This window comes from Lissotriton vulgaris, chromosome 8 (assembly GCF_964263255.1).
Source record: "Lissotriton vulgaris chromosome 8, aLisVul1.2, whole genome shotgun sequence".
In the NCBI taxonomy this organism is placed as follows: domain Eukaryota; kingdom Metazoa; phylum Chordata; class Amphibia; order Caudata; family Salamandridae; genus Lissotriton; species Lissotriton vulgaris.
Genome location: NC_141696.1, coordinates 1225425568 through 1225444929, shown reverse-complemented (window position 1 = coordinate 1225444929; position 19362 = coordinate 1225425568). Strand labels below are relative to the sequence as shown.

The following is a 19362-nucleotide window of genomic DNA, read 5'->3' as shown; positions in this document are numbered from 1 at the left end:
CACCTGCCCCTTTATTAACTTTGTCTGACAAGGTAAGACTCCGAGTATCTGAAAAAAAACTTTGGTGTCTCTGTGACATATATCCTCCACTATTATGGAGCCCCTCAACTGCGAATAGGAGAATGGTTTAGGCAGGATACCTGTAAACATTGGTTCCACCTGGACAGGGCTGTACATTATGTAATGTGGATGTCCACAAGAATAGACCCCAAAACACATTGTAGCCAAATCACTAGTTCTCTGTTAAATACATGAGGCACTGTGGGAGCCCAGCACGCCAAAACGACTTTCTCATCCCCCCTGACCCTGTGTTGGACAATCCAGACTTCACACGGCACTAGGGGCATCCTGTCGCCTAGATTGGAGGGAGATAGACTGTAAAATACCAGGCATGTTTTTGAAGGGGGCAATCAGAATTCTTATCCACAACTAAAGACATTATGGGAGTCACAGTGCCAGCTGAGCCTGCAGTGACATTACTAGGACTATGTCCTTAATGCAGTCAAGGAGGTGCTCTTAAACACTGGCGCTTGATATACCAGATACTTTTTATTGGGGGATGACTTCTGCCAAAAATTGGAGACAGATGATGACTCCTGGATGGCACAAATGGTTTTGTCATATTTGTGACACCGTGGCAACTGAGAATATGATAGGTCACATAGCTGAGGACAGGAGCAATCTTATAATCTCTTAGCAGCTGGTACTTTTGTATATCGGTGATGCTTAAGGTGTGCTGACCCGTCCTCCAAGACTATGAGCACTTAATTTATTCAGCTAGGTCTCCAGTGAGGATTCCACCTCATGCCCAATAGAGTAAGTTGTTAGCTATTGCACTACTCTGATACTGTGGACCATTAGTGTTCTGTAGATGCGATCCTACTTGAACAACTGAATATTGAATGTTGTATATTGGGAGGGAGGGGTGAGGGACTTTAAGGTGTGGATGCTAGTTTGTTTGTTCTATTCATACACAATGCCTATGTACTGAATGGAAGCTGTATTTGACTGCCAGAAAATCAATAAACTGTATTCGGTGGTAAAAATTGGATGCAGATCACCTCGCACAACTGGGCAGCCTAGATTGTTAGGATGAGGTATTCCCTTCGATTTCCAAAGAGATCATAATCTTTTCACTAACTTCTGTATAGAGCCTTTATAAGGGGAGAAAGATTTGCACATTCAGATACAGAAAGTGTTTTTGCTCTTGATAAAATAGTAATCCTTCACGAATCCTTTTGGCACTTTAGGGGCAAGACAGGTATGTTTCTCTAGACCGCTAAATGCATGCTTTTCTTATCCCATTTCAAGTGAATCACAGAAAATGGGATTTACCATGGGCTTTGGAGTGTCAGAATAACACAATCACTTTATTGTCTTTCTTATTGGTCCATATGACCTGAGGTTGTTAACAAAACATACAACAGTCGCTCACATAGACAGAGGATGCACATGAATAATTTTTAGTTGATAGGCTTACCAAAGCTAATCTGCACCAGTGAGGACTGTGTAAAAGACAGTTTGACACCATTTTCCACGATATTTAGCAGGTACTTTGAGACCTACTTAGGAACTGTAATTTGTAAGTCTGGTCCTGGGAACTGTGACGGAGTTAGCTTTTCCACTCAGGCACAATGTAAAACATTCTATGGATGATCAGTTTGTTTTCCACATGCTACAGTTCGTCAGATCTGTACTGAGATGATGTCTGATGATCCACACATTTCTATTTTGCCTCAAGACTGCCTTGAAAAGAGTCCTTTATGGTGAAGTTTACATCCAAAATAAATTAGTTTTCATCACCTGACCAAATATCTTTGAATTGTCATGCAAGCTCTAATGTTTGAGTCAGCCTGCCAAATTATCTGGTGGGGGAGCTCTCAGAACCCCTGTGTTCAGCTGTCATAGGCATATTTCTTACTGGATGGGGAGTTTGATAGTTCAGTGGAAGGCCCTTAAACCTCCCAGGGAAAAAAAACTATGCATATACCTTGTGCAACCTTGGGTGGTTCATTAGCTCCTAAGGCCTTTTCTATCTGTAGTGATGAAAAAACAGTCCAGATTATGAGAGACCATCATACAACCATGTTTTAGGTCATTAGGAATGGGGAGTCAGTCCGAAAGCACTGAACCGCATCTTCTGTGGCTATGGGCAGAAATGTAAAAGAACTGGAGTGGCCACATCTCATTTCACGAAGACTCAGGACATGATAGCAGCCTCCATCAACAGGCAGACTGTAATACATTTTGACTGGAAGATGTTGGCAAGTCTTAACACATAAACACAGTACGTTTCTCTTTTCTGTTCATTTGAATTCCCCCAGAAGGGATCGCTAAGAGACAGTTTAAGCATGTTCTGGTTATTCGGTCCTCACTGCATAACCGTTCCTAGAACTCTCATTATGTGGATAATCCAGAAGGTTGAAGAGCTTTCTGACCCACATTATTCCGAGACCACCGGTCTGGGTCCTAAATCCCAGTCTGGGTAGCTTCGAAAACCCATGGCCGTTTCTAACATTGTTTTGGGTTCTCTTAGGACACCCCAATAAAGCTGTCCACTCGACAGGAGAGCAGTGCTAGCTGTTTGGAACACTTCATAGTACAATTAACCTAGTATCGCAGCTGTGCAATGTGTGGCTGCACTACCTTTTGGCTATAATTGTGCTGTAGAAATACCATATACATACCTACATACATACCTTGTCATGAGTTGTACTGAGCACCTGTAGTGTGAAGGTATTCTGGTTTATCTTAGCCTTCAAATGCTCTGAGCAAGGTCATTTTATTCCTTTCCTATTATGCACATAATCTTGAATTGATTGCAGAACCCCTTTCATTATAGATTCTTGGTTACTTCACTTATTTCTACCATCCTTGATAATTTCATCTTTCAAACCTATGCACTTGTGTTTTTGAAACCTAGAACTCTCAAAATTGCCTCTCTAGAGCCAAATACACTGGAGAAATACTGGTGCCATAGGGTGCTCAATCACATACGTTTTTAGTGCAGTTAGAGTAATGTTGACAGTAAACCAACCAGACTTTAAATGTGATTTCAGTTTTATATTTAACTTTAGCAATCTTCTATATCCCCCAACAATGGAATTCTTCACCACCAGTAGAGAGATGCTTCCAGAAGCTTGAACCTAGAAGAGCTCTTGTTTTTTGTTAAGATTTTCTTGTAAAGCATGAAAAATTACTCCTTGGTTTTGCTTGAGCAAATATGGGTGGAATATGAAAACATGCAAAATGCTGCCTGTTTACCCTCAGAATTGCGAGGCGCTACAAGCTGGCTTTTTAATGATCATCCAGAAGAAATCAGTCTTCCTCTACCAGTAGTACGTCTGCCATTCCAGCCCAGGGGGGTTCTGGTGATTTAAACTGGCTTGGCCGTGTTATCCCTAGGTAGTATGCTAAGGACTACGGGACTACAGTGCGAAACCTATCTGACATTCAAGAGATGAGCAGAAACAAACCGGTCAAAGTGTTTTGAGGTGAGCACTGCCGCTGATCTTGGCGGTAACTGCTTCTCTCATTATAGCAGCGCCCAAGGAGAAGAAGCAGTAGTTGGTAAGAGGGAAATGTGACTTTTTGTCTCTGAATGAAACTGCAGAGAACAGAAATAAGGGCTTAAAACTTAAGAGCTAGATGGTACCAAGGGGCAAACTGTAATAATTTCTCCACTGAAAAAGCTGCAATTCACTTCTCAGTGGATGAGAGCAGGGCAAACTTCTTGAAGGGTTCACCTGAAGAAATCTGAGCTTGCTGCTTCTGAGCAATATGTTGGGACCCCGGCCTGCTAAATTTTATTGTTGGAGGCTTCAGTGGGTGTTCATAAAAAGTTTAAGAAACCAGTGATTTCTTAATCTTGAATTTTTCATGTTGAATTCAATGACTTATGTTTTGAGAAAGAGGCTAGTGTCTCCAGGATGTGAGTTCTGGGGCTGTCCACCTTCGTTGAGGGGTCGGATTTAAGGTTGGATCTTTTAAGTTGTGTTGAAATGTGCTACTGAACTCAGTAAAGTGTAATCGGAGTGAAATGGATCTCCTCACGGAGCACCAACATGAAAGACTCTGGGGTAGGCACAGTGCTAGCTGAGCTTGGTGAACCCATACAACAAGAACTGGTTACCAGGTCTATTGCAAAAAAGAAGCACATGACTATAAGCTGGGCAAAGGTGCACATTTCCACCTGATTACAAGTACGTGGGGAGGATTACCTTGGGAGGATCTGTATTTACTATTTTCTACATCTGATGCTGCTATATACCTAAACATGCTCATATAAACAACATGGACCAGACTGAAGAGGATGGCCTTCTTGGGCTGTTTTTGATTTTCCATTTAAGTACATCTTTGATTTGACTTATGCTATATACCCATTCTAGGCAAGAGGAAGTCACTCCCGAGACTGGCCTCTTTTTCTAAAAACAAAACGTAGTTGATTTAATTTATGTATGTTTAACTTGAGACCGGGTCTTTCTTTGCTCCTACCTGACCCCCTTCTTTCCTCTGATAAAAAAAAATATAGGATCATATGAAATTTAGATATGATTTTGTAATCATTTAGAATATATGCAAGGAGGTCATTGTTTATGATACTGTGGTTGATAATAGAAACATTTTGTATTGTTGTACTGGCTTGATCCATTCTTAAAAGATATGAACTAATCAAAGGCATGTAGCAACTTTGTCCTGTTCTGCCACATCTGTGCTCACTGTGAATCTGCTTTATCATCCTTGAAGAGCCAACACTTTTGTTTAAGAATATCTGATGTAAAGTTCATAAGAGCTATATGTACAGTATGCAAGTGCCTCTGAAACCGTTTCCTTCCTTTTCTTGAAGTGTTCTTCTCTCCCAAAGTTCTTCCCAATCCTTCCTCTTCCACAGGAAGATCATTTTATACTCTTGATATGAAGAGAGCCCTTTGGTAAGGTTTCAGTGATTTCACCACTTGGTGCACAAGAATGAGCTTCCTGTTATGTATCTTGTGATTTGTTGTGTGACTGGTTTGTATTTTATTTTTTTAATTTACCCTATGTTTTTGCTCTGCCATTTGGTGCTCCATTTTTGGATACTCCATGCCCCCATGAGGTTTAAATGCCACTGGTACCTTCTTACAGACAGCAAAAATCCACCTCCAAACTGCAGTGTGCATCGTTCCAGTACTAACCTATAGAGGTACGAAGTATAGCTGGGTATCAGTAGCCAGGGGTTTCAGGCAACATCAGCTTCTTTAAATAACCTATATCATGCCACATTTGCCAAAGGAAAACTAACATTATTTAATCGAGAGAGGTTCAAAATAAATTAAGACCAGTGGGTGCTGCGGACTATTACAGGTATTGCATTTACTTAGCTACTGTACCCAAAGAGTCCTAACCATGATTAGCTTTAATATATTCAGAGCACATCTATTATGTTGTAAGATAATAACGCAACTCAATGAGGCGCTTTCTATAAGGTACCAATATATGAAATATGTATATTTTGTAAACTTCTTAAAGATAGCATTCTCCACTCCCAGATGTATAAATCTATCATCCACGCTCCCCTGCAAAGCATTTTACTGTATTGGAAAAAAAAGTAAGTTCTTTCTTTGCATACTTTGATATGTGTGTGATTCAATGCCGCACAATTGATTCCATTTTTTGTTCACGTCGAAAGAGTGTACTCTTGAGTGTTTCTTGTTGAGCTTCAGGGAATCATCTTTGAACTTTTGTGTCAATCTTCACATTTATTTGGACCATTGTGAATTAAATGAGAAAGGCTGCCTTCACTCATGTCGTTCTGTGTCTGATTCGGACTGTCCATGACTTAAGTGCCCACTGCTTACTGCCACTGGTGCCCTTTGACTACTAACAATATTTCATTCCATTCGGATAATCAAGGACTTCATTGCCTTTCCTGCACTTGACATTCCTGTAGTGTCATGGCACAGTTTAATAGTCAAGGTTTACTATTCAGGTGGTAAATAATTACAACTTTGGGATCGCAAAACCCAGAAAATGTCAGAGTAAAATAAATACCCAGTCAGTGCCGTAATTTCGAACAGGGATATTAATTAATTATATAATGTATTTTACAATGTCACGCAATTTATATCCAAAAGCTGACTTTTTTATATTTCTTGTGTACTGTTTATAGCAATTAATGTTTTTGTTTTTTTAAATCGTAGTAAGCTCTCAAAAAAAGCAGCAAGTAAAGAAAACGAATCCACAGAGGAGATGGATGTGTCACAAAGTAGCCCCGCCGTCAGTGAAGACCTTTCCCAGGAAGAGGTACCAGTGGAAAAAGAAGTAATCAAACCAATAATTGTAAGTATTACGTTGTTCAAGCTTGCAAAATTAAACTACTCGTAGATGAGCGGGAAGTACATGACTTTTTGGTAGGCGTTCTTTGAGATCATCTGTGTGTAGGTAACACATGTAGTAAGAAGTGCAGGGCAGTCCAGAAATGAACCAAATACCCCTGGAAAATGTTATGCATCAAGATGTGTTGCACCCCTGCAAAGAGCCACATGAGGGAATTTGAGATCATTCCCCTAGTGCAAAGTGTTCTACCTTGGCTTTAGCCAGCCAGGTGTGTCTTAGCTTTGTAAGGGGATGACTTGGTCTTCCCGTCAAACCTTCACCAGGCATTATTTTTTGGAATTGCAGGTGAGAAGGGATTGCTATTCTGCAAGATCTGTGCTGTGAGATTTCCTCGTAATACTATCCTTGAGGCCCTGTGCATTTTGGGGTTACTGTCTTGTAATCTGTTCAAGAGGTGATGAATCTGTATGTTCAAGTATCCATCAGAAAAAAAATTGTTAACGGAAATTTTTCTGGTGAATATTCTATCTATTTGAAGATTCCTCACTGATATCCCATTCATCTCCCAATTAGTTTGTTGCAGTGCATTCTTGCAAATTGATGTGGTTCTCTTTCTGGATGTTGCTTCGAAAGGCATGGGAAAAATGGATGGGGACTGATGTCAGAGCACCAGGATCTGAAAGAGACACATTAGTGATAGATTCCTTACCTTAGAATATCCCCAGGCGTCAGACTGGATCCTGAAAGTTTTTTGCTTAGCAGTACCCCTGCGCGTCAGTAGGTGGCGTCATGCAGCTCCGCATCCGTCACTGGCGTCGTCAGCGCCGAGATGGCGTCACAGGGAGTACTTAGGCGCCACCCATGCGCGCTGACGTCCGTTCTTTTTTTCCGCGCCAGTAAACGCAGATCCGGATTGAGCACGTACCATGGTCACTTTTTGACCGCTAATTTGAGACTTTTGTCCCCCCACTTTTTCTCCTGGTGCACGTAGGGATGCCCGGCTCTAAGTCTTGTGGGGCCTATCGCCGAAATATGTCGGTAGAGGACCCCGACGATGTTTGCCTCTACTGCCTGGAGACCGATCACGACTTCCTGGACTGTTGTGCCCTGGCCCCCAAGGCCTTGCGGAAGCGGTGCCGGAAGTTGCTGGAGATCCAGCATTCGTCACGTCGCCGCTCCGGGTCTAGGGGCCACTCGCGGGGCCGGAGCCGTCGCTCCTCAGACTCCAAGTCTTCACCTTAGGATTCCGGTAAGTGTCACCATAAAAAGAAGTCGGACACGCGTGCTCGCTCTCCGATGTCCCCCCATCGTTCCTCAGAGGCGGACGAGGGGGACTGGGGCCTTGCCCCTGCGGCTGCACGGGAGCCTGGGAGACCCGCGTCCTACCCGCCATACCCAGGTCCGTCGGTGACTCCCGAACAGATGCAAGAGTTCCTTGCTGCTATGGACTGCTTTAACAGGCCTCGGGCTCCCGCCTGCGCACCTTCGGGACCCGCGGTACCGTGTCAAGATCCTGCTGGCCTGGCGGCTCCGCCACCTGGCTAAAGCCCCTGCGCCACAGGAACCTGCGGCGCCACGAGGTGCGGCGTTTCCGGCACCGGCGCCACCCTCTGCTCCACCCTGGGTGCCGTTTATCCCACTTTTGTACCGGTTCCTAGACCATTTTGTTACGAACTGGGATCCACATTGGAAGCAGGCGCTGGTCCGGACCCGGCCAGCGCCGTTTGTCCCCGCTCCGGCTCTGCCGCCACGACCGTCCTCCTTTGCCACTGAGCTTCAGGGAGCACCCCACGCAGATGGGTGGCAGGATCCACCACCACCTCCCCGGCTGGCGCGATAGTACATCAGACAAATGGGTGCTTCAGATAATCTGCCATGGTCCCTTCCTTTTGAGTCCCCCCCCCCCCACCCCCCACATCACCAGCCATGCCACCTTGGTGCCACCGCATGTCGGGGGATCATTTGTTTCTTCTCTGACAGGAAGTTGTGGTCCTCTTGGCCAAGGGGGCCATCAAGTGCATTCCTGGGCCAGAAGTAGGGAGTGGTTGTTATTCCCACTACTTTCTGGTCCCCAAGAAGGACAGAGGTAGGTCTGCGTCCTATCTTGGACCTCCGGGACGTCAATCGCTTCCTCCGGAAGGAGAAGTTCAAGATGCTAACTCTGGCTCAGGGCTTAGCGACCCTGAAGACTGGATGGTAGCGTTGGACTTGCAGGGAGCATATTTTCACATCCCCGTCCTGCCGGCCCTCCGGCGTTACCTGTGATTAACGGTAGGCCAGGAGCATTTTTAGTTTACTGTGCTCCCCTTCGGCCTTACCAGCGCCCCTCGGGTGTTCACGAAAGTGATGGCGGTGGTCGCAGCTCATCTGCGCAGGTCAGGGATATCAGTCTTCCCCTACCTCGACGACTGGTTGTTGAAGGCGGGCTCACCCCGGGCAGTCGTCACCCACCTTCAGACTATGGCCGACCTCCTGCATTTGCTGAGGTTCCCCATCAACGTGCCGAAGTCGCACCTGAGTCCCTCTCAGAAGCTCCCCTTCATCAGAGCGGTTCTGGATTCGATGCAGTTTCGAGTTTATCCTCCCGAGCAGCGAGTCCGGGATATTCAGGCTATGATTCCGATCTTTCAGCCTCTATCCCGAATTTCAGTCAGGATGACCCTCCGGCTCCTGGGCCTGATGGCCTCCTGCATCTTGCTAGTGCAACATGCCAGGTGGCATATGCAGGCTCTGCAGTGGGACCTGAAGTACTAGTGGCCACAGCATCAGGGCAACCTGTCCGATCATGTCCAGATCTCGGAGGGCACTGCACGACACTTTCAGTGGTGGCTCACGAATCGTGATTGGATCAATGGCAGATCCTTCTCCCTTCCCCAACCGGGGATGCGGAGGCCACTTGGAAGAGGCGGAGATCAGAGGCCTCTGGTCTCCGGCAGAGTCCTGGCTCCATATCAACCTTCTGGAGATGCGGGCAATCCGACTTGCACTGAAGGCATTTCTTCCCTCTGTCCAGGGAAGGGTAGTGCAGGTATTCACAGACAACTCCACTGCCATGTGGTATTGCAACAAACCAGGACGGTGTGGGGTAGTGGACCCTATGTCAGGAGGCTCTGCACCTCTGGACATGGCTGTAAAATCAAGGCATTACCTTGGTGGTTCAACACATGGCAGGTTCTCTGAACACCAGGGCAGACGAACTCAGCCGCCCATGCTTGATGGATCACGAATGGCGTCTGAATTCGGACGTGGCGCAAGGTCTCTTTCAGCAGTGGGAAGAGCCTTGGTTAGATCTATTCGCCACCAAAGAGAACGCGCAATTTCATCAGTTCTGCGCGTTGGAATTTGCAAGGCGGCAATCGATCGGCGATGCCTTTCCGCCCATACCACTTCTGCCCAGAGTGCTGAAGAAGATCAGGCGCGACCAGGCCCAAGTTATTCTTGTGGCTCCGGACTGGGCTCGAAGAGTATGGTATCCCGAACTACTCAGTATGAGTATCGATCACCCGATCCGACTGCCTCTTCAGGAGGATCTTCTGTCGCAGCTCAGGGGACTGTCCTCCGCCCGAAACTCTCCAGCCTCCACCTCCATGCGTGGAGATTGAGCGGCGACAGTTGACGGCTTTCAACCTTCCTCCCGAAGTCTGTAATGTCATTCTGGCAGCCAGGCGTCGCTCCACTGAAACGGTATACGCCTGCCGATGGAACAAATTTGTGGCATGGGGCACAGCAAAGGCTGTGGAAGTTTTAGCCCCTCTTTCTGAGGTTTTCTGTTTCTTCTGTCCTTGGCCCAGCAGGGCTCTGCTCTGGGCACTATCAAAGGTTCTCTTTCTGCCATCTCCGCCTTTCTAAGGCTTCCTGATCAGCCTTCTCTTCTTAAGTCCCTGGATGTTAACCGTTTCCTCAAAAGCATTACGCACACGTTTCCTCCCGTGCCTTTCATAATGCCTCAGTGGGACTTCAATCTTGTCTTGACTTACTTAATGTGCTCTCCCTTTGAGCTCTTTCATAACTGTCCCTTACGTCTTCTCACCTTAAAGACGGCTTTCCTGGTAGCTATCACCTCTGCCAGAAGAGTGAGTGAGCTCCTGGCTCTTTCTTCCAAACCTCCTTTCCTTTCAGTTCATCCAGACAAGGTGGTTCTAAGGACCTGTCCTTCTTTTTTGCCAAAGGTTGTCACGCCCTTCCACATGGGGCAAACCATTACTTTGCCCACCTTCTTTCCGCCTCCGCATCCTTCCAGGGAAGAGGAGAGGCTCCACCGCCTGGACCCAAAACGTGCGCTCCCATTCTATCTGCAGCATACACAACAGTTCCGGGTGGACGAACAGCTTTTTGTTGGCTACGTGGGCGCCAAAAAAGGTTGGGCTGTGCACAAACAGACCATTTCCCGGTGGGTCGTTCTGTGCATCAAAGCATGTTACTCCGTGGCCAAGAAGGAGCCTCCTGTGGGACTGCGTGCCCATTTGACCAGGGCAACTGCAGCCACTACTGCCTTGGGACGTGGCGTTCCCTTGCAGGACATTTGTCAGGTAGCTACGTGGGCCTCGCTGCACACATTTACCAAGCACTAATGCCTTGACAGTCAAGTCCGGAAGAGACGGCTTCTTTGTCCGTTCTGTTCTCCGGGACTTCCTGGTGTAATTTTGTTTGCAGACCCCCCACCCGGGTTGGTATTGCTGCGGTATCTATTCTAAGGTAAGGAATCTATCACTAACGTGTCTCTTTCAAATGCACAAGTTGTGTAACGTTATATCTGTAAGAGACATTGGTTAGTGATACATTCCTTACCGCCCCACCCATCCTCCCCATTCTGCGAACTGATTATTAGGGTTAAGGTCATCCCCTTTTAGGGCCCTAGTTTTATGCACCAATGGTCAGTATTTTGCAAGGCTCTGCGTTCCTGGCGAGGAAAGTCATGTACAGAACTGACGTCGGCGGACATGGGTGGCGACTAAGTGCTCTCCGTGACGTCATCTCAGCGCTGCTGAGGACGCCAGTGACGGACTCTGAGCGGCAGGGCGCCACCTACTGATGCTCAGGGGTAACTACTAAGCAAAAACTTTCCGGATCCAGTCTGACGCCTGGGATATTCTAAGGTAAGGAATCTATCAGTAACTAATGTCTCTTACAGATATATTGTTACACAAGTAGTAACTTGTGCATTAGGGCCCTTTTTGGCTCCGGTGACATAACTGGTGTTGCTTCCAGCATTGACATGAAACCAGCACCCCCTACTGATCTGGAAAAGCTATTGAAAGTTTCCAGTTTTAGTCTGCACCTGGGATATTAAAGTGGTGATGGATCTGCTGATAGATATAGTATCCACAAGAAAGTTTGTTACGGACAGTAAGTAATTTACTATTCTGATTTGAGAATCCAGTGCAGTGCCATTCATTTTTTCTTTGCCAGAAGCACATCTATCCTTGTTGAAACTTTTAGCAGAGGATCACTTAGCATAGGGAGAGGCGGACCAATCTGTAATGTGTCAAGACATGAAGTAAAAACTGTGATGGCATGTTAAAACACAGGAAATCAAATAATGCAGGGGAACAGCTACTATATTTTAGCTCTACTACTTATGACTATTGAGCAAGTCGGTTGAAGAGCGCAGTGTTCAAGAAAGCTGGAAAAGTGTAGGTATGTCACACTTAAAGAAAGGGGGATTGATATTAGGGCGATTTCATTTATGATCAGTGACATTGATCGTCAACCTTACAGTTGTGCAGAAAATGTTAAGATTTTATAGACGGTGGGGTAACGGCAGGTATTGTATTAATGATTTTTCCCAAAATCATTACATAAAGCAGTGGTGAAAATGTCAGACAGCTGGAGGATTGTAAATTACTGTCCATAACTTGTAATTACTAAGTTTTATTCGTGATAGTATGCTGTTAGCTAGCGTCCCATAATGAGTGTAGGGAAAGCATAGTCTTGTTGCTCAGGATATTGAATCTTCATAATTATTTGTGGATGGTTGGCCATAAGTTTTCGAGACTGGTGAGTTTGGTCTAAGCAGCGTTGCGTGCTGATAGGGATGGTGCAGAAGTGCCATTCAGACACGTACATTTTCTGACCTTATCACCTGGAACACCTTAGTGACTCCCTAGTTTGTCAGTTGTGTGTCTTTCATTCAGTCATTCAATATACTTTCTTTCAGCCACTAGGGTCATAAAAGTACACATAAAATGTAACACAATACAAATATAAAGCAAACTAGGATAAAAATACAGTATAATTTGTGATAAAACTTCTCCATAATGATAAACAGTTTAAAAATGTAAGGGCCGAAGACATAAATATACATTTAAAAAACATATTAACACTTCTAAGTGCCAGCTACAGTCACAGGGTTTATCAACTACAATGTATGTTGTACAGGTGATTAAAGCTTTCTACGCAATATCCACATAGCCCAAGGAATTTATCAAGAGAAATAGCTAGGGGTAGACTAGAGTCCGTCCTCAAAAAATGGAGCTTCTAAATGACTTTGCTGGCCTAATTGCCTGCAAACAGGGACTGACCAGTACCTGCTAGGGCTTGCATACGCCGGAGAGGCAGAAATAACATGGGGACACTCTCGATCGTGTTAGGGCAAAGGAGACCGGTGCCAACGGCCCCTGCAGACCAACGCTTTGTGAAAACCCTCAGCAGGAGAGTCCTCGCTCTAGGTTGAAAGTACAGTTTTCTGTGACTGGTACCCGTCACTTGATCCCATTATGCCTCATATCCTATCTGGTCCTTCATATTCTGGAATTCACAAGATGTTCTAGGGAGGTCTGATCTTCTTAGAGATTTAATCTCAATTACTGTCCAGTAAAGCTTTTTCAGGACCGATTTTGATGGATAATTAGTATTACCTAGATTCACCCAGTGCTCAGGAGCCCAAATATATGATATAATAACACTTTAATATGCAGGAGCCAAGGGATTTTAACAGAGTGGCCAGCTGAGATGACATCCTGTAGAGCAGCGGTGTAGTGTACAAGTTCTGGTGTGGACCATAGTCACCTCCAGGGAATGAAGTCTACCTTTATTATGTATACTTCTATTCCCCAGATCCGATAAAAGTGGTATCAAAGTAGTGTTTTTGTACTCTGCGTCTTCTGTATATATATATTTATTTCTGTTTTGTTTTTGTGTTTGGAAAGACAATTGGATTGAGAAAGAGAACATTATTTGTTCTTAATTGCAAATGTAATTCCTGCTGGCTTTTGTACTTCTCGTATTTGCCTGATATATTTATATTGAGCAAACATATTTTAGTCTACACTTGCTTGTCATAGTGAAGATTTCGTTTTAAAGGTGCAGCACATGTGTTGGGATGTAATGGGAGAGGGCCTGGTAAAGAGGAGGTTTTTTTTTAAAAAAAAAGTGGCCTTCGGAGAGTCATCTAATGTGTTGAGGGGCTGCGTGACACAGAGAAGTTGATTTTGCGGAGTGGTAGATGATATTGTGGCAGACGAGTGGGATAGTTGATCAGTATGGGCAAATCTTTTAGATGGTCAGTAAAATAAAAATCTGACGTCAGTTGAGATCAAAGTGATAAGTATGAGAATTTCAGGTTGGAGTCCCGTTTTATGTATACATTCCAAATTATTGGCAGTCGAAGGGGCGACTGTGTCTCTCACAAGGAAAAATATTAAGCAGTCAGAGCCATGGCTTGCTTTTTCAGATTATTTGTCTTTGTAGTTTCCTCAAACAGTAAACTTTACTTGGAGGAAACCTCATCAATACCTCACACTGAGTGTAGTTGGCACCAGCCACATATTAAGATATCTCCTAAGAAGGGGCATTTCTGTTTCATAAAGATTCATGTGGCTTTGACTATCAGCTCTTTTTTCTTAATTCATTGGATACGATTCATAAATAACTGTTTAATATTTGTTCTCTCTATATGGCCTCGCTTTTTATCAGGATTGATAGTATTACAAAGTCTGGGCATGTCTGCACTGAAGACTATGGGATTTAAGCCATGCCTGAATTGTGAGAGAGAGATGTTCGTGCCCGGTCCTTATTTGGCTGGCACGATGTGCGTTTGTTGCGTTTTGTGCCACATGTTCATTGATTCACCAAAAGCCATAAAACAGAGTAAGGTGAAACGTATTCTGGCCCAACACTATCAGAAAAAGGGCTTTATTTCACATTCCACCTAGGTTGCCAGATTGTGCGATGTTGAGGTGCTAATTAACAATAACAAAATGGAAAGCTCATTTGCATGTTCACAAAAAAAAATTCAGTGTATAATGTTGAACATCAATACCTTTTACACCATTCGTTGCCATTAGTGGAGGGCTTGAATTAGTCTTCTGACCTCACCCCGAGAAACTACAACCAATGGTAAGTCATCAAACACTGGATCTTTTATAGATTGTCTTGCTATTCTAATGAGTTCCCCCACATCGAAATGGGGATCATCTTGAATAAGTGTCTTTGAAACATAGCTCCTTCCTTCAGACATCTATTCTTCTTTGACTTTGAGCATACCTTTGGCCTAGTTTATAAGGTCTGTGTTTGATGGATAATATATCTTCCTGCATATTCCTCACCTTACAGATATTTTCCAGGTGCTACACGGTATCTGGACATTTCTTTCCCTAGCAACAGCCTTCCAATGCTGCAAAGTAGTGCCACACAACTCCAGTCATGACTCCATGCTCCCCAGATGTGACAACACCTAACTATATTGCCCCCCCCATAGCATTCTGGCATAGGTTCCTGCTTTTAAAGTTCGGGGCAATAATGGAGGGTCCAGAGACCCTAATTCTGGATATTAATTCCTGTAGTTCTGGTGGAACTTTGCTCGAGGCTCTGGACCTTTCCAGCTTCGTATTAACAAGTAAGAATTGAGGTGTAAGCATATGTTCCTTCCTTACAAACTATCTGTTTTAGCCAATAGGGTAATTGCTTCATATAACACAGAACAATAGTCCAAATTGGTTTAAATGATGGTAGTTTTTATTTGCATTCACCGCTTTATAGATCCATTGTGCATGGTTTCACTCCTTTTTTAGCTCGTTTTTTTAGAACGTTTTTTACAAAAAAAGGAAACCGCCGACACGTGTTTCGCCCTATGTGGCAAGTTAACCAGGGCTTTCTCAAGGCTGTGAAAGAAAAAGATGCAATGAGTACAGAGTGTAACAATTAAATGAGTCCCCAGAGAAAAACACAAGCAGGTGCTCAGATGAAAAAAATAAGAGTATTAAATGTATATTTTATTATTACCTAATTAAAAGCAGAAAACTGCTTCGAAGGAACATGTGAAACGGTTGTGAAAAGAACAGTTGGATCAGGACTCCAGGAACTGTCTCGACTGCCACACCATGAATATCAAAGAGATTCAGGAGCAGGAGATGAAGACCCTGGCAGCCCGACATTGGAAGACTCAGCTCCATGTTCTGGTCAAGTTGAATGTTCTGGACCCGCTCTCAGAGCCCACGTCAGTGTTGTCGCTTTCAAAGTCATCATCAGTTAAGTCCCACAAGCATAAGAAGTTTAAGCGCTCTAGGACTTCAACTGTGCTGGTCCAGGTCCTTGGATGATGTGCGGGAATAATGTCACGTGTATACCTTGCTCCAGGGGCGGTTTCTCCTTGAGGGCGTCGGGGCTCCGCCCCCTTAACTTTAGCTGGCACTCGTCAAAAAAGCAAAGTGTGTTGTGTTTCACTGTTTTGTGTTAGAGACACAGTGAACACACACAGCCTAAAAATGCATGATAGTTTCTTATTTTTTATTTCAGGGTCGGGGGTGCGCACACACTACCTGCGATGATTCATTCTGCAGCGAGGCTGATGCTGAGTGGCAATGTCTACAGCTTTTGCCGGGCTGACGATCTCACAGCCCTGGGGCTTGTGATGTCATCAGCTCGGCAAAAGCATGGAGTTGCGGACCAGTCTCCACCCCCTGATGCCGTGGGGATGAAATCAGCCCTGGGCGTTTTGCAGTGAAGCCCTGTAATCCCGGGGCTTCACGTCAATCAGGGAATGGAGAATTGGTCACACCACCCATTCCCAACTCGTCACTGTGACGAGTTGGGAAAGGGTGGGGTTAAGGCTGTAAACAGACTGGAAGCTGAGAAATCGAGTCTGCGCAGACTCGAGATGGCTGTTTCCAGTGATTCACACGTGGGTTGGTTTCAGAGCAGACAGAAACCAACTTGTGGTCGGACATAGGCCTCGTAATGAGCAGGCGAGTTTAGTTGTTTCAGGTATTTGTTTTATTATTGTTTAAAAAAAAAAAGTTTCGTTCATTGTGGCCTCACATGACATCTACCCCTTTTCACACTCTCTTCTTCCTCCCACATTCCAGCGCCTGTTGAAAAATGACGAGTCCTCCCCCCCCCCCCCCTCCCCTTGCTGTTCACTCGCTCCTTTCTTTTCACACTGGCCCTCCTGCACACATTGCCTGCCAGCTCCGTGATAATCTGCGGTATTTTCTGCAATGGCCCGGTTTTAGCACTCAGTAATTACATATTGCTGTGGGTGCCAGAGGGTGTCCTAGTTCACACACCTATATCATGGGCCTTGGAACACGTGTAAAATCACAGCAGCTCACTGATGGACTACTGACTGTTCGTGAACTCCCTGACCTAATCAGTCATTATCAATTTTATTTAGGAGTTTTATAATGCACGTTGTGTTGGTTATTTTTTCCTTATTTTAGAGAATTTATGTAATATATCTACATAATTAGGTGTCTCTTTCACTTATCAAATAAATAAGACAAAAAAGCAGTGTGTGTCTGAACAGTAAGTAAAAAGTACACCCAATGACAATTTGAGATAACAAAGTAGGGTTTTGAGAGCCCTTTGGAACTTCATCAGGATGAGCAGCTGTTTGATATTCCCTGGTGACGAATTCAAAAAGTCAAGCACATATATAGAAAATGTATGGTCCCCTATCTTTGGATTCCAGAACATGGACTGTTTAATAACTGCCTGATCAAAGAGTCATTATAGGAAGACCCCACTGAAGTTTTCCCATAAGTACAAAAAACAGACAGGTTTGGTCAATATATGGAAACCAGACACTAGTGATACAAGGCCACCTTCCAAAATGCTATCCTGTTTTGTTTTAAAACCATTCTTGCTGCAATTTATCTGCAAAGTAAAGTTGTTTACCCTAGCACTCCTTGACACCTTCCAATATGGTAATAGCGTAATATCGCAGCTACGGGTTATTATTCTGGGTCAAATATACTACAACGTGGCCAGAAATAGGCGCCTAAAGGGTTTTCTCCAAAGTCATCCAGAACAATTAGTTTCTAAAGTTGCCTACAGACATGGGCTGAGGTAGAGAAGAAAACCCATGCAGCTCACTGATGGACTGTTCGTGAACTCCCTGACATAGTTTCTTAATCTTTGACAAGCAGTAGGTGTAACAGTTCAATCCCTTTGTTGTTTGGTTGTTTCTACATTCAATTGGATGCAATATTAATACTTCCCTAGTGATTTCCTTGGTTTTCTCGCCAATGATGAAATTAGCATTTGAATTTTCTAATTTCTACTCCCCTTATTTAATTTCGTTCATTAACATGGCTTTCACTGTGCACCACAGCTTGCAAACAACACTTCACCCTCTGAGTTTATGTATGCATGTACTTTGCATTTCAATAGGCAAAAGCAAAAGCCAATACCCTGACTGGTTTTCATTATTATTAGAGCTTTCTTTCAATTTAACTGTGAACTTAAACGAATAACCAGTGATATGGCTGCTGTGGAAGGCCTTCAGTGGTGTAGTTGTCGGCAAGGACTTTTTGGAAAACTCTTGGAAGCCCTTGTGTCACTTGTGATATTTTAAGGAGGAGGTAAAGTTTCAGAGGAATAACGTAACCACTAGAGTACAATTTTGTCCATGCCAAAAGTGTTCACTGGCACATTAGATAATTTTTTTTTAAATCTACTTTATCGAATACATAAAGCATGTCTACGAGGATACTTACTCTGGTCATTGTGGAAAGCAGTTGTTATTTAATGCTTAGTAATGTATTTTCGGTACCGCTACACAGTCTTAACCTTGACTGAAAGTCACTGCGGAGGTTATTTGTTTCCAAATAATTTGATAATTGTGAGCTAACAGCAGTTCTGAGGATTTTAGTGCTATGTGATGAAGGGACATAGGTCTGTAGTTGGGTAAAGTTTGATTCATGGGCAGTCAGTTTCTGAATAAGCTGCGTAAATATGACATCCAAGCGTTTGAGGGACAATCCCCAGTAACGTGTGTAGATCAGTTTGATAACAGACTAGAACAATTTGATGTTTTTTCGGCACAGGGTTCTGTGGTTGAGGAAACAGTTTGAGATTATTCAAGGTCTTGTTGAGTGCATCTCCAGAAACAGCTGCAGACATATTCATGGTTGGTTACTGATTACCTAAGACCTTCCAGGGATTTGTGTGTTAGACCTAGATTAACAACCTGAGCATTGGTGTTTTGCTGCTGAAGATGGGCATCCGGCCAGCATAACTCTTTTGTGGGAGTTGCACATGTGTATAAGTGTGGGTTTTAAACTTTTTTTAATACATTTGAAATAGCTGTATAAAAAACATATTAACTTTTCACTTCAAATTTGGGAGTATGGCCTTTTAGCTGTATATAACTGATTTGTAGGCATACTCATTGATCTAACGTGCAGTTTCAGAGGCAGGGCAGTACAATATTTCCCCGCAACTTCCTCTTTGTTTCAAGACTGAAAAGACTTCTGGGAATTATTTGTTGTGCCGTGCTTGGGCTGCTTTAGGGTTCTAAAACTGTGTGCACAAGCTGGCTGCAAGCTCAGTGATAATGCTGCAAAGAGAGAGACTGTTGCATTTACTATAAGGTGGTCATGCCGGTTACATTTTGGCATGAACTAAAAGTCTGGCGCTTTAATCTCCCTGTGCCTATCTGAATCTCCTCTTCTTTCTTGTTTACATGTAAGTAGGTGAAACGGAAAAGGTATACTGTGATTTAATACTAGGTTACTTCAAAGAACGCCATTGATTAATTCCCCAGCACTGTTTTGCTTGGCTTCACTCTTAAAATTCGGATTGTGCTAGTGGCAAAAAAAGCTTTGG

At 44.1% G+C, this 19362-nt stretch overlaps 1 protein-coding gene across 2 annotated transcripts in view; it reads left to right on the top strand.

Moving 5' to 3' along the window:
* PDS5B (PDS5 cohesin associated factor B) overlaps window positions 1-19362 on the top strand; it is a 772490-nt gene that overhangs the window by 741287 nt on the left and 11841 nt on the right. For both annotated transcript variants that reach the window (XM_086935125.1, XM_086935124.1), the window contains exon 34: window positions 6180-6318. In XM_086935125.1, coding sequence (XP_086791251.1) covers window positions 6180-6318 — 139 coding nt within the window. The remainder of the gene's footprint in view (window positions 1-6179; window positions 6319-19362) is intronic.